Source organism: Apaloderma vittatum, unplaced genomic scaffold (assembly GCF_000703405.1).
Source record: "Apaloderma vittatum isolate BGI_N311 unplaced genomic scaffold, ASM70340v1 scaffold36211, whole genome shotgun sequence".
Taxonomy (NCBI): domain Eukaryota; kingdom Metazoa; phylum Chordata; class Aves; order Trogoniformes; family Trogonidae; genus Apaloderma; species Apaloderma vittatum.
Genome location: NW_009700315.1, coordinates 5,612 through 17,764, shown reverse-complemented (window position 1 = coordinate 17,764; position 12,153 = coordinate 5,612). Strand labels below are relative to the sequence as shown.

The window sequence follows — 12,153 nt, the reverse complement described above, 5'->3', positions numbered from 1 at the left end:
CTGCACCTCAGCTGTAGTTTGCCGTTGCACGAGCTACTTGTTCAACGGCCACCCCTGCAAATGGCCACAGGCTGGATTCCTGGGCTACCAGCCCTGTGGGCAACCACAAAGAGCGCAGCGGTGGTGAGGGATAGCCCACATGCAGAGGAGTCAGGAGCATGACTACAGGATCTTACCACTGCTCCCTGCCCTGGACAATGAGCTGTGGGATTCCTCTGTCATCATCATATTTGAGACAAACCCCAAGACATGAACACTATTTCCCCCTCAAAAGCAACCACTGATCCTAGGCGGGCTAGAGAAGGCATCATTCTGGCAAAGAAGGCGACAGGCAGCAGCAATGCCGGCATCAAGAAGCGAATACCTAGTGGAGGAGGAGGAACTGTCCCGTCTCAGGGTGTTGAGGTGAAACAAAGAAGGCGCCAGACAGACAGCGATGTTGGTTGGGGTCATCTGGTTTTCCTCAACAAAAGCAACCACATCTCGCAGGAAGAACAGGAGGATCTTCAAAGCTTCTCGATTTTCCTTTGGGAGAAGGAGAATAGCCGCCTGGACAGCCTGAAACTGCTGATCCTTCGGCACGTCTGAAAACAGAAAGAAAAAAAATCTATGAAGATCACCCGTGACTTGCAGAGGAAGCATCCATTGATAGGGTCCCAAGGTTCATCCCTTGTAGATTTATCCATTTTCCTGTCACTCTAGCTCACAGCAGACAAGGTAAAGGCCACTATCATGTTCATATCAAACAAGTACAGTTTTCTCCTATTGCCTGTTAATGCGCACTTTTACACCAGTGATGTTTGTGCCTGACTTGTAATTTATCTTGCTCACCACGCTAATGAACTTACCCTGAACTGACTCTGGTTACAATCCAAATAAGGGCTTGTCTCCCCGTAAAATATTACTCTGGAATGATACTTTGGAGCAGATGGCTACTCTACTCTGTCTTTTTCTTTCAGCTTCAGGCGTGAAGAGAACAGATGCTCTCAGTTAACTCAATTGAGAGAACAGCACTTTTGCCAACAGATTTTAATTCACACCGAAACCCAGGGAGACTGTGCCCAAACAGCTCCTGTGGGAGAGTAGGTTCGGTTCAATCCATGCATCCCCTGCCATGGGGATTTCTCCAATTTACACCATGACAAAGGGTGGAGGATCACTTCTCCTTCCCTTCAAGCAGATGCACATACACAGAACACAAAAAGCATGAAATCAGCAGATTTCTTATCTCCAAAAGACAGTAATGTAATCTGGGAATTTGCTCGTCATATGTGGCACAGGACAGATGAGGAGGGTAATTCAGTCATTTGCTGTTTCTATCACAAAACAGTGGCCAAGTCATAATAAATGGAAGAAAACGGTTCCACATTTGTTGGACACAGGAGTCATGGACCTCCTTATAAAAAGGATTTGTGCATGCAGGAAGAAAACTTGCTTCAAACAATCAAACTGTTCTCAGACAAAATTCTAAAAGCTGACAGGTTAGGAAATGAAACGCAAGCAAACTTCCGGGCTTCTACACCATACACAGGACAGCAGCAGCTCATGTACTCATGTCAATAAAAATTATGTAGATCAGGCTGAAAACCAGTCCACGTGGTCATACTTTGACTTTAAAAAACCTTTTTCAAAAGAAGAAGAAGCTTGCTGTAGCAACGTCACCATCATCATCATCATGGAACTTGCTTAAAACTGTATTCACTGCTAGATTACAGCTTCACATTTCCTTCTTTTTCAGGTTGAGCCTCAAGGACAGTAGCAGTGAGAGCACAGGCAGAAAGCTGCTGGCATTTCCAGACAAAGCTGCTGTTTCGCAGCAACTCTGCTTGGGCACCTTTATAAAGGAATTTCACAGATATAACAACATGACTTTTTGCACAAGAAGCTACGTCATACCATGAACAAGGGGACTAAATGCTTTCTTAATTTTGCATGAGGAAACGTCCGTTTTAAAACACAGCTTAGGATGGCTGCTACAACAGATGTTACTACACTCATCCTTCAGAAAACAGAAAAGACACGATGTTAGGAAACAGCTGGGCCATAAAGATACAGATGTGCAGCTCAAGTCCAGAGGCGCAATGAACATCCTGCCTGACTGGCCTCTGCTGACCACAAGGGGACATGGCACTAGCCCTAGTCTGGCAACTGCCTTTTGTGTCTGACTATTAAGAGATTCAGGGAGTTGGAAAACTACATTTTTTGTTACCTACATTGGTAGATACGGAGGAAGGACTCGCAGAGCCTGCTAGTAAATATGGGCTCAGGAAGGTCTCGGAAATACTGCTTCACCATATCTGCCACGTCAAATGCCGACTGCCCTTCGTAACACACGTTGTTAGGGTTGGTTTCATTCATTTCTCTTAAGGACAGGATCCTGGATTTAACACCAGATTTTCGGAACAGGCCGACCTATGGGCAAAAGGAAATATTAAAGACAAAGAGAGGCTTCACCAGGAATCAAACATCTGACAAGTAGCTGATCCTTCACTTCCCTTTTGATAGCTAAGCCCCTATGGTAGTGGGATCTAACACCAATATAATTTTGTATCATTAGAAGCAGCACGGATATTCCTCTCGGGCCAACCATGACTGATGCCCACAGAACAAGCTGTGAAAGACATCAATTTCTGTGTCTGTTTGTCTGTTGGCTTTGCTTTTTGTTTAATGCAAAATCAATGTTTTGACTTTTAAAATCATTACTCTTGACATCTGTCAGTTTGCTTGGGCAGGCTATGCTCACCCATGTGTGCTCGTCCAAAAGCAGCGCCCGTGCTGGAGCAAACAAACCCAGACTGAGAGCTCCACAAGGGTCAGGTTTAACATCTGATGTGTCTGATACATCTAATGTGTCTATGGGTTGACAAAAGGCATTCTGAGGGAAATTATGATTTATTTTTAATATCGGTGGCAAGCCAGTTTTAGATGAAATCTGGTGTTAGAAACTACCCATGGACTCTACCGCAACAAACTTCTGCTGGACATTTCACTGTGTGCCACCGAGACAGTGTTTACTTTCATCAGTTATCATAGAACGGCCTAGGATGGAAGGGACCTTAGAGATCATTTAATCCAACCTCCCTGTCATGGGCAGGGACGCCTCTCAACTAGATGAGGCAACATGTGGGGACCGAATGGGGATTGAACCTGTGACCTTGGTGTTATCAGCACCACACTCTAACCAAATGAGCTAATCAAGGGAAAAGCAGAGACTAGTTCCCCGGAGCACATCCGTTGAAGGAATTGAGCTGCTCTGGGCTGCCTCAAGTTCATACCTGATCAAGAAAGTGGCTTCTTAAATAGTCCAGTGCTTGCAGAATGCCGTTGGGCAGCGGCTGGCTCGTTCGCTGAACATTCAGAAGTAAAGGAACCCCAAACACGTTTTTGTCCTTGTAGTCAGAGGCTTTTATTTTCTTAATGAATTTTGGTATAGTCCTGAAAACAAAAAAAGAATGCATGCAATTTACTGGCTCTCCAGCAGCGTTGTGCCTGCTGCTTTAGTTACATGCATGGGAGAGGATTTAGTTATCCTTGCCCCAAATCCTGCCACATACCTGTACACATAGCAGCAGGCCGTTACAGGAACAAACCTTTCTCATTTCAAAAGTCTAATTAGCTTTAGTAAAGCATCCTTGTGTGAAATATGTTCCATCCCTTTAGGACACTGCAGGCTCTTTCACTCCTTTCTGTGTTCAAGTACCAGATCCCTGTCACAAGATGCTAACTGATATTTCTAAGTAAGTCCTCCTACTGCTGTTTTTTTCAGTTCAGCAAGGGACTTGATGCTGAAAAGATGAATTCTCAGCCCAGCCAACTCTCACCTCAGGTCCTGCAGTCTCTGTGAAGGACCGCTCTCTGCCAAAGCCCTACAAAGGGACAAATCTAGACAGAAACTGTGCTGGAAAATCAGTAACAGCGTGACCACGAGCAAAAGTGCAGAGGGAATCCTTGAGCCGCTAAAATAACCACAAAACCAACAGCAATTTAACAGGATGAAATTCCTTGTCTTGAACACGGGTAATCTAGGGAGACAAGGAAATTCACCTGCTTACATCAAATCTCTTTCCAACGCAGGTTGCTTCATTGTTAGACAACTTACCAGTTCCAGCCCTGCTTACTGCCAGGGGAGTATCTGTCCATTAAAGCAGTGAGTTTCAACAGAGCCAGCTTTTGTGTCCGGGCTAGCTGGGCAGCTGACTGGCTATCCGTCTGCAGGGACAGGCTTTCCAAGTTCACAGCCTCTTCCACAGACCAGTGCTGCTTCGCATGCCTACAGGACAAATATTGTTTAAGCATAGGACTTACTTCCATCATCCCTGTTAGTTTTCCACCTGCACCTGTCAAGCACCTGAGTCTCACTGACCTGCAGCTCCCAAACACCGCCAGCTGCATTTAAAGAAGGTGCTTCTCATGCAGGAGGTACCGTGGCAATACAAAATGATTCAATGAGGAATACAGCAAACTAGCCATAAAGTCCGATTCCAAATGTCTCATGCAGATTACGAGCAGATGTAGATGCTGAAGTGCCTACAGAGCAGCAGTATCTGCACCAGCGGTGCAGACCCTGCTACCCAAAATCGAGTTGCTTAAGAGTATTTTGTTCTAAAAAAGCAATTTTGAGTGGGGAAAGATTCCCAAGGGGCAGCCTACTAGGAAAACCCAAGGATGACTGACCTGTCAGTCTTTTTGGTGTCTGTCACGTATGCCAGGTCTGCAGAGCTGATCTCCTTGCCCAGCTCACAGCTGCTCTCTCCCTCGGCGGTCGGGAGGTCTGCTGTCTTACCCTCCGAGTCCTCCACTGCAAGACGGATTTCTTTAGGTAAGGATGGATACAAAGAGGTCAAGTCACCGGCCAAGTCTGAATCCCCATCATCTGAGAACTTCTCTGTCCACTGATCCACCAACTTTTTGAGACCATTGACATCTTCTATAACATTGTTCAGTTCTGAAAAAACATCATCATCACCAACTTGTGCTGCCTCCAAATGATCAAGTTCAATACTGGGCATGTTGTCGTATACACTTAGCCTGTTATATGCGTGTGACAAGGGGCTCCTGGGGGCTTTGGAATCCTTGGAACTGCTTCTGCTCTGGATCCTCCCGCTCCCGTGAAAACTCCCAGTTCTCCAGCTGACAGAAGAGTTGTCTATGGGAGACAAGGAGGTGTTTGTAAGTGCTTTGGGGAAAGTACCAGGTTTATGGCCTTGTGGTATTTGAAACATCTGGTTCATTCCTAACTTCATGTCATTTTTTAGGTTTTGCTGCGATAGATCATTCCACAGCAAGAGCTTGCTAGAATCCAAGTCCTCTGCATACACCTCCCTTCCTTCATCCTGGCTTTGTGGTTTTATAACAAGGCTCGGGGTGCTCACCGTGCTGCTCGTTGCAGACTGACTGCTGCTGTTGCAGCCCTGGGGAGAGAAGGAGGAACTGCTCTTTGTTTGGATGCCAGAGAGATCGGAAATATTTACACAGTTCAGCATCTTCATCTTCTCTTCATTAAGTCCTTCCAGAAGAACAGGTTCACTTATTATGGGTTTGGCTTTTGACTGACCACTCCTTAAGCTGGAGCTCCTTAAGTGCAGCTTCTCCATTTTCTTTAGCAGGCTCTTCCTCTTTTTGTATGGTGACTTATCCAAAAGCTTCTCCTCGCTGGCGACATTTAAAAACTCACTTGGGGGAGAAGAACAAAGAAAAGTAGAGTCCGGTGAAGCCACTTTAATTGAGGAACAGCTTGCGGAGCTCAGGTTGGTTTCCACATCTTCAAAAGGTTTTGGGAAGCTAACAGTGTCACTGTCCCCACTGCTAGTGCTGTGAATGGAAGACTCATCATGTTTCTCGCCATGATCAAGAAAGACGGAATCCTCGTTGCTGATGCTCTTCAGTCTGGGGCTGCCTGGGACGGATGCACCAGCACCTTCCTCTCTTGGGAAACCTTCGAGGCTCTCGATACGAGACCATCTCTGACTGCACCTCTCATAAGCCCACTTGTTACTTATTGCACAAGGTTCATCATCTTCAGAGCCATCACTCTTAGAAGGAAGGGAAAAAAAAGTGCAGTTTAAGGGGAAAGTTTGGCAAACTATAAATTCTTTAAAAATGTAACAGAAGAGATTTACATTTTCTGCCTTCTCCAAAATCCTCAAGACCAACATACGGAAATGTCACCATTCTGAAGGTCTGCCCTGAGCAGACCATTAGTTGAAAACCGCGCTGACAATTTACTGGTGCTGACACATCTGCTGCGTTTACCACAGGGAAAGATGACAGATTTGATCTGAGGATGAAAAAATCTGTTCTGCGGCAAACCCAGAAGTTTTGAAAGATATTTGGCTTACATGGCCTTTCCTAAAGCCAAACAAATCAAACACTTTTTCATGCTTCTGTGACCAAAATTCATTAATTTCCAGGTAAAGAAACCCCACCCCTGGTCTACCTTACAAAGATATAAAGCGAACACTGCTCAATTTCAATCTCCATCACGACGTATTTCAGCCAAAAAAGTAAATGGAGGAACTTCGCAGGATGGAAGAGAATAGAAAGAAAAGTTCAGAAATTGTTAATCCTTCTTACACTTTTAAAAAATGCGGTTTAGAGACAATAACTAACCACATCTATGATGAGAAAATTTACTGTATTTTACAAACTCACCCATTTCCTCTGATGGCTTATTTCCACTTTCATTGATGCACACTTGTTCAATGTGTTTAACCGCCTAGGGTGTAAAAAAAAAGGCAGAAGTTTAAATTTAAACTATTTTATTTCTTGATAACAAACTTCTTGTGAACTTCTACCATGGAGTTTTCACTACTAGCATCAAAGACTGATATTCTATTAGAGGTTCTCTGTACATGTTGCCAAAACCAGCAACAAATTAAGAACGCCATGATGTTCACAGTTTCCGTTTCGCCATCTTGAAACTAGAGGACCATAAGTAATCAGCTAATTAAGAATCAGATTATGAGCTTTACTGATGGTGCAAAACTGTACACTGATTTGCAATTTTGCAAATGAAAGGAACTCAGAATGGGCTTCTAAAAAAAACAAAACAAAAACAAACGCCAAAATGAATCCCCAAGGATCCTTGGAAGGACTTTATTATCTATCATAGAATCATAGAATGGCCTTGGCTGGAAGGGACCTTAGAGATCATCTAGTCCAACCTCCCTGTCATGGGCAGGGACGCCTCTCAACTAGATCAGGCAACACATGGGGACCGAACACCATTTTAATTAAAATTTGTGGATGGCCCCAAACTCGTCAGTCAACTGTCAATCACACATGTGGCATCAACAGGGAGGCTCAGTGACAGCCTTCAGGCAATGCTCAGCACAGAAATCATATCAAGAAACAAAATATATCCAAAGTCCTCTAGCATCAGCTGTGCGTTAGAGACGTATATGAAACCCAGGTGTTTTTGTATAGGTGCATGGACATGCCCCTGCTGGTGCTCCTCTTAGAAGCAGGGTTTGAATTCAGGTGACCAAGAGTTACAGCAAAGGACCAAACCACTTTGCCAGAAGATGAACTTTCGGGTCCCTCGAGAGCTACAAATCCTTATTGCGTCCCTCGGATCGCTCAAGTGGCGTGGCGTGGGTGGTCTGGGGCTTGCTTCACCTGATGAACAATCTCCTAATGAGAAGGCTTCCAAAACTGCAGCAAGTAACAAAGAATGCCTCGGTGCTACCCCAGCGCTCTTACATGGGCAAAGTCCAACGAGCAACGAGTTTGACCTTGCACTGACGATGTAATTCCACTTGTGTGCTGTGAACAGCTGTGACCGAACAATAATTTTAAATCAACGTCTTTGCTTCTCACTCAAAAAAAAAAAAAATCAGGAAAACAAAACAGAGAGTGTATCTCCTGTGCATTTTTTTCTGGAACAGCTTCGGGGAAGCTCACTAGTCATGGGAAATCCCTGCACTCTGTAATAACCAATTCTAAAGAGCAAACTGTCATGTCCCCATATGCTTGGAGGGAACTGATTACCCTTTTGCAGCCTGTAGACATTTCACATCACAAAAAAAACAGGTGTGATGCTTGGTATAATGTCACTGAGACCTTGGATGAAGATACACACTTGCTTTACCTTTAAATTCTTAAAACAACCAACTCCAGGGGTATTAAAGTGTGCGCTTAAGTGATTTTCTTCAGTCACAGCATTGATGACTTTGCTAGTCTCTGACAAAAACTGAGGCATGAAAAGATGAATGACAAGTAACTATGGAGCCTGGAGGCACTAAAGGTGATTTATAATTAATGTTTACCTGAATAGTGATTCAATCGCATCTCCATCTAAAAATTCATGATCTTTCCTCACAGTTTTTGCATCAATAGGAAACTGCATATCTGTGAACAAAGAAGTTGAGTCTGAAATCCGAGTTATAATTGCAAAGACTTTGAATTTTGCAACAGGTGATAGAAATCTAAATCTATTTCTAGAGCTACGTATTCATACAAATGTCCTTCAAGTAAGTGAGGATCAGTTCCTTCAAGCAAGTAGGAGAATAAGTGTAGGTATCGCTATGGGTAGGCAAGCGCTGCGTTTCCAGGAGACTGCAGTGACTAAATACCATCACTTAGACAGCCAAGAAACACAAAACCGAAGTTTGGCTTTGGTTGGGTTCTCTGCACCTTCTGCCTTCAGGTGCAGTATAAAACAGGGAGTATTCTACACAGAGGATTCATTCTCCAGAAGCAACACAATGTACATTTCCAGCAATCCCTAAGGTTGATAGCTCATATACTAAAATCTGCTATAGTCAAACAGGAAGCATTTCCATGAGAAATCATATTTTGTAATATACAGCTTTCAAATTTGACTCTATTGCTTGACTTCCAATTTTTAACTTTGCAATGAAGAAGAGAGGCGGGAATGAGAGCAGGTAGAAGTTACTATTGGTTCTTTTACCTCTAGTTCTTTGCTAAAATTTCTCTTAAAACTAGATTAGCTTTTGTTACATTCCATGTTTGCAATAATAAACACATTTTAAAGATGAGCAGTTTTAAGGTATAAGCACAAATGCTGTCTGAAAATTACCCAAATTTTCAGTGAAGCTCTAACTCCCCCACAAGTAATAAGCAACCTTTGTAGCTTTAACAACGTGAAAACACTCTGGAATTGCATTGTTTGACTGTGGCTGGCTGCTTCTAGGTATCTGTTTTTTAAAACTTACGATTGCAAGATGATTTTTCTAATATTCTTCAATAGAAAATAATCATGCTTCAAGACCACAGGCTGGAAAGCCTTAGGTGAGTTTTCATTGCAATCAATGTCAGAAAAAAAATCTAACACTTTTTTGGAAAGAGCCTGAGAGATTCTACGCAACTGAAAACCACAAAAAGCAGAAATTTGACCAAGCTACAGTCTAACCACAACCCGGAAAGATTTAGTCCTTTACGGAGTTCTGCTGAGTCCATGCTTCAAGATGTCACTTCTGCAAGAACATGCACCAGGTTGCTATTTTTCTACAGGTTAGCATGAAGACATTTCAGAATTTTGAAGTGCTTCCACTGAAAGTGTCAGGTTCTGAAAGATTATTTATGCAAACGGTTCTATGTGTCAGTTCAGAGCCAGCTGCTTGACAAGCCTTTGGGACCATACCTTCAAAAAGCTGAGCATACTGGGGGAAACCGGCAGCTCTCAGCCAGTCGCAGGCTTCTCGGGCTTCAATTTCTGCAGCAAGAATATAAAACAGTTCACTTACAATGCTCACAAGAGAAAGTGCTTTCACAACATAAGCAACTTCATCTGGTGGATTCTCAGATGGTGGAGCCTTCTATGTGAATGTTTTGATAACGTATTACTGAAAGAAGGAAATTCTTGTATCCAATGCACTTATAGGTGCATAGCTCCGGAACAGTCATTCCAACACCGGAGAGTCCTCAAGTGCGTACATGAGATGTCGTACATCGGTGTCCATCAACCACCCGAGATCTGAACAGTGAAGCATCGAAAGGAGTCACCAGAGAAGGGTATGAGATACACAAGTCTGTGCCCTCGTGCAGCAAAGCCCATTCACGCATTCCAGTTCTGAGCAATGGCGATAAGGCACAAATAAATCCTATAAATAAACTCAGAATGCTAGCACAATATAAATAACACTGGACACAGGCTAAGCATTCCCAGAACGAGAGTTCTCAGGAGTACCTGTTGCTAGGGTCTATCAATATTTATTTCCTTGCCAACTACCCACGCAACTTGGCAGCCGCTTCAGATGTCAAGAACTAACTGCTCTTTTCATGTCATTTCATCAACCCCTATGGCCGACACTGGAACATTCCCACAGGAGCAGGGGCGGCACAGAGCTTCACAGAGTCACAGAACGCTCCCTCAATGCCTCAGAAATATAAACATGTTCAGCATGTCCATGCCAGCGGGCTCTGAACTCTGCAAATACCAGAAATCACTGGGTCTGTTGAAGAGGAGAGCATTCCCGTTTGACACTTCTTGTGTTTCAGCACACGGTACAGCAGACACCAACCAGAAGGCAAAAACTACTTGGAGAGAAATATTTTAAAACTACCTCAAAATCAAGCATGCTTAGTAGAGAGTAATGTTTTTAAAGCATGCTAGGCTAGAGGACCAAACCTGTTTCTTACAAGTATTTTCTTTACACGTACACTCAAAGATTAGGATTCCAAGGCACTTCACATACATACCTATTCAAATTCACTGCTTGCTTTGCTCTAACTCTCAGTGGTAAGGCAACAGACTGAAGAAACTCACCAAAAAAATTACAGAACTTCCAAGATTTTATTATTCTCCTAAACTTTAAATTATTTTCATTATCACTTGATTCATTTGGACAATGCCATCCATAACAAAGCCTTTCCTGCACAAAACTCTATGGCTTTTTCATCTGAGAATAAAGCAATTCCACAGGATGATAAGGATATTTCTACATAAAGCAGATGCATGACTTTTTGTGCAGAACATAAGCTAATTTCTTCCACAATAGCCAATATACACTATGTCTACATTTATTACTATACTCAGTGCCATAATTTATCATAATCTTTATCATAACACAGCATTTACTAAATACCACGACAGGGGACTGATAAAATACAAGCATTGTACTCACAGAGCAAGACAGGAAAGAAAAAAAAATCTGTAGAAAAAGAGCCAGGAGGATGACCAGTCTCCAAAGTCTCCAGAAAGACAAGTGATTTTTGCTTAGTTACACCCAGTAGATCCAGTCAAACAGCTCCACTGTGGAGAAACTATAGTGGTCCTTCATTTTAAACTGATCATGTTGAGCCTGTGCCCAGCTTTCCCAAGCCTGGGCAGGACTGTGGAGGGGCTGAAGCGCCCTCAGTTCCCAAAACGCTGAAAGCACAACTCTATTTTTAGAGCAAACCAAGCTGTGAACAGTGGTGCAAAGAATAACAGGCTAGAAAATATTTTGCAGCCGGTGATGACATTTTTGATGATTTTGTCTGAAAATACAAAGGCATGGTCACATTCAGAGACAGCCCCTTCCATAGGACAAGGACACCGGAGCTGGGGGAATTTTCTTTGCTAACATAAATCTTCAAGTGTTTTAACATACCTTTGTCCAGCCCCATGTTGCAACGCCACGTGAAGCACCAATGTGTTCTCAGTCTGCACGCCTATAACTACTTGCTGGAATTATTTCACTGCTCAACTAACTACCTAAAGGTTCCTACTTAAACCTCTGTATTTCAGGGAGGTCTGTGCTGCCTCTTCCCCATCCTATTGGAAATTGAAATCATAAAGGGATAATGGATGAGTAGGAATCTTACTCTGATGAGAGGAAATTCGCAGAGGAGCCTGTATCACTAACCAGGAGGAAATAAAAAATGAAATAAATAATTGTTCAAAAGGAAATAACTGCTCTCCACGGGACTGTGCTCAGTACTGATGTGCAAGACTGCTTCGCATGTCCAACCTGAAGGACAAGTGAAAACTCGTGGGAGAGTAACGGCAGAACACAGATGAAGCTGCTCAGCAGTGCTCTCGACCAGGGACGCAGAGAGGTCTTAAGCTCTGGGAATAAAAGTCACAGAGACTTGAGAGAAGAGCAATATTCATGAGTAGCATTAACAGCTAGTACTGACACACCCACCTTGGCAGCAAGGGTTACAAAAGTGCGATAGACAGTTATAAATCCTGCTCAAGGAACCATC

General features: G+C 43.3%; 1 protein-coding gene across 1 annotated transcript in view; it reads right to left on the bottom strand.

The window, feature by feature from the left end:
- LOC104280912 (rho GTPase-activating protein 7-like) overlaps window positions 1-11,571 on the bottom strand; it is a gene marked incomplete at its 3' end in the record, with an annotated part of 13,030 nt that extends 1,459 nt beyond the window's left edge. The window contains exons 1-9 of the mRNA XM_009878715.1: window positions 11,556-11,571; window positions 9,605-9,676; window positions 8,268-8,349; window positions 6,652-6,715; window positions 4,671-6,032; window positions 4,100-4,257; window positions 3,276-3,435; window positions 2,214-2,412; window positions 365-584 (exon numbers count right to left, since the gene is read on the bottom strand). Coding sequence (XP_009877017.1) covers window positions 365-584; window positions 2,214-2,412; window positions 3,276-3,435; window positions 4,100-4,257; window positions 4,671-6,032; window positions 6,652-6,715; window positions 8,268-8,349; window positions 9,605-9,676; window positions 11,556-11,571 — 2,333 coding nt within the window. The remainder of the gene's footprint in view (window positions 1-364; window positions 585-2,213; window positions 2,413-3,275; window positions 3,436-4,099; window positions 4,258-4,670; window positions 6,033-6,651; window positions 6,716-8,267; window positions 8,350-9,604; window positions 9,677-11,555) is intronic.
- Window positions 11,572-12,153: the final 582 nt, after the last annotated feature.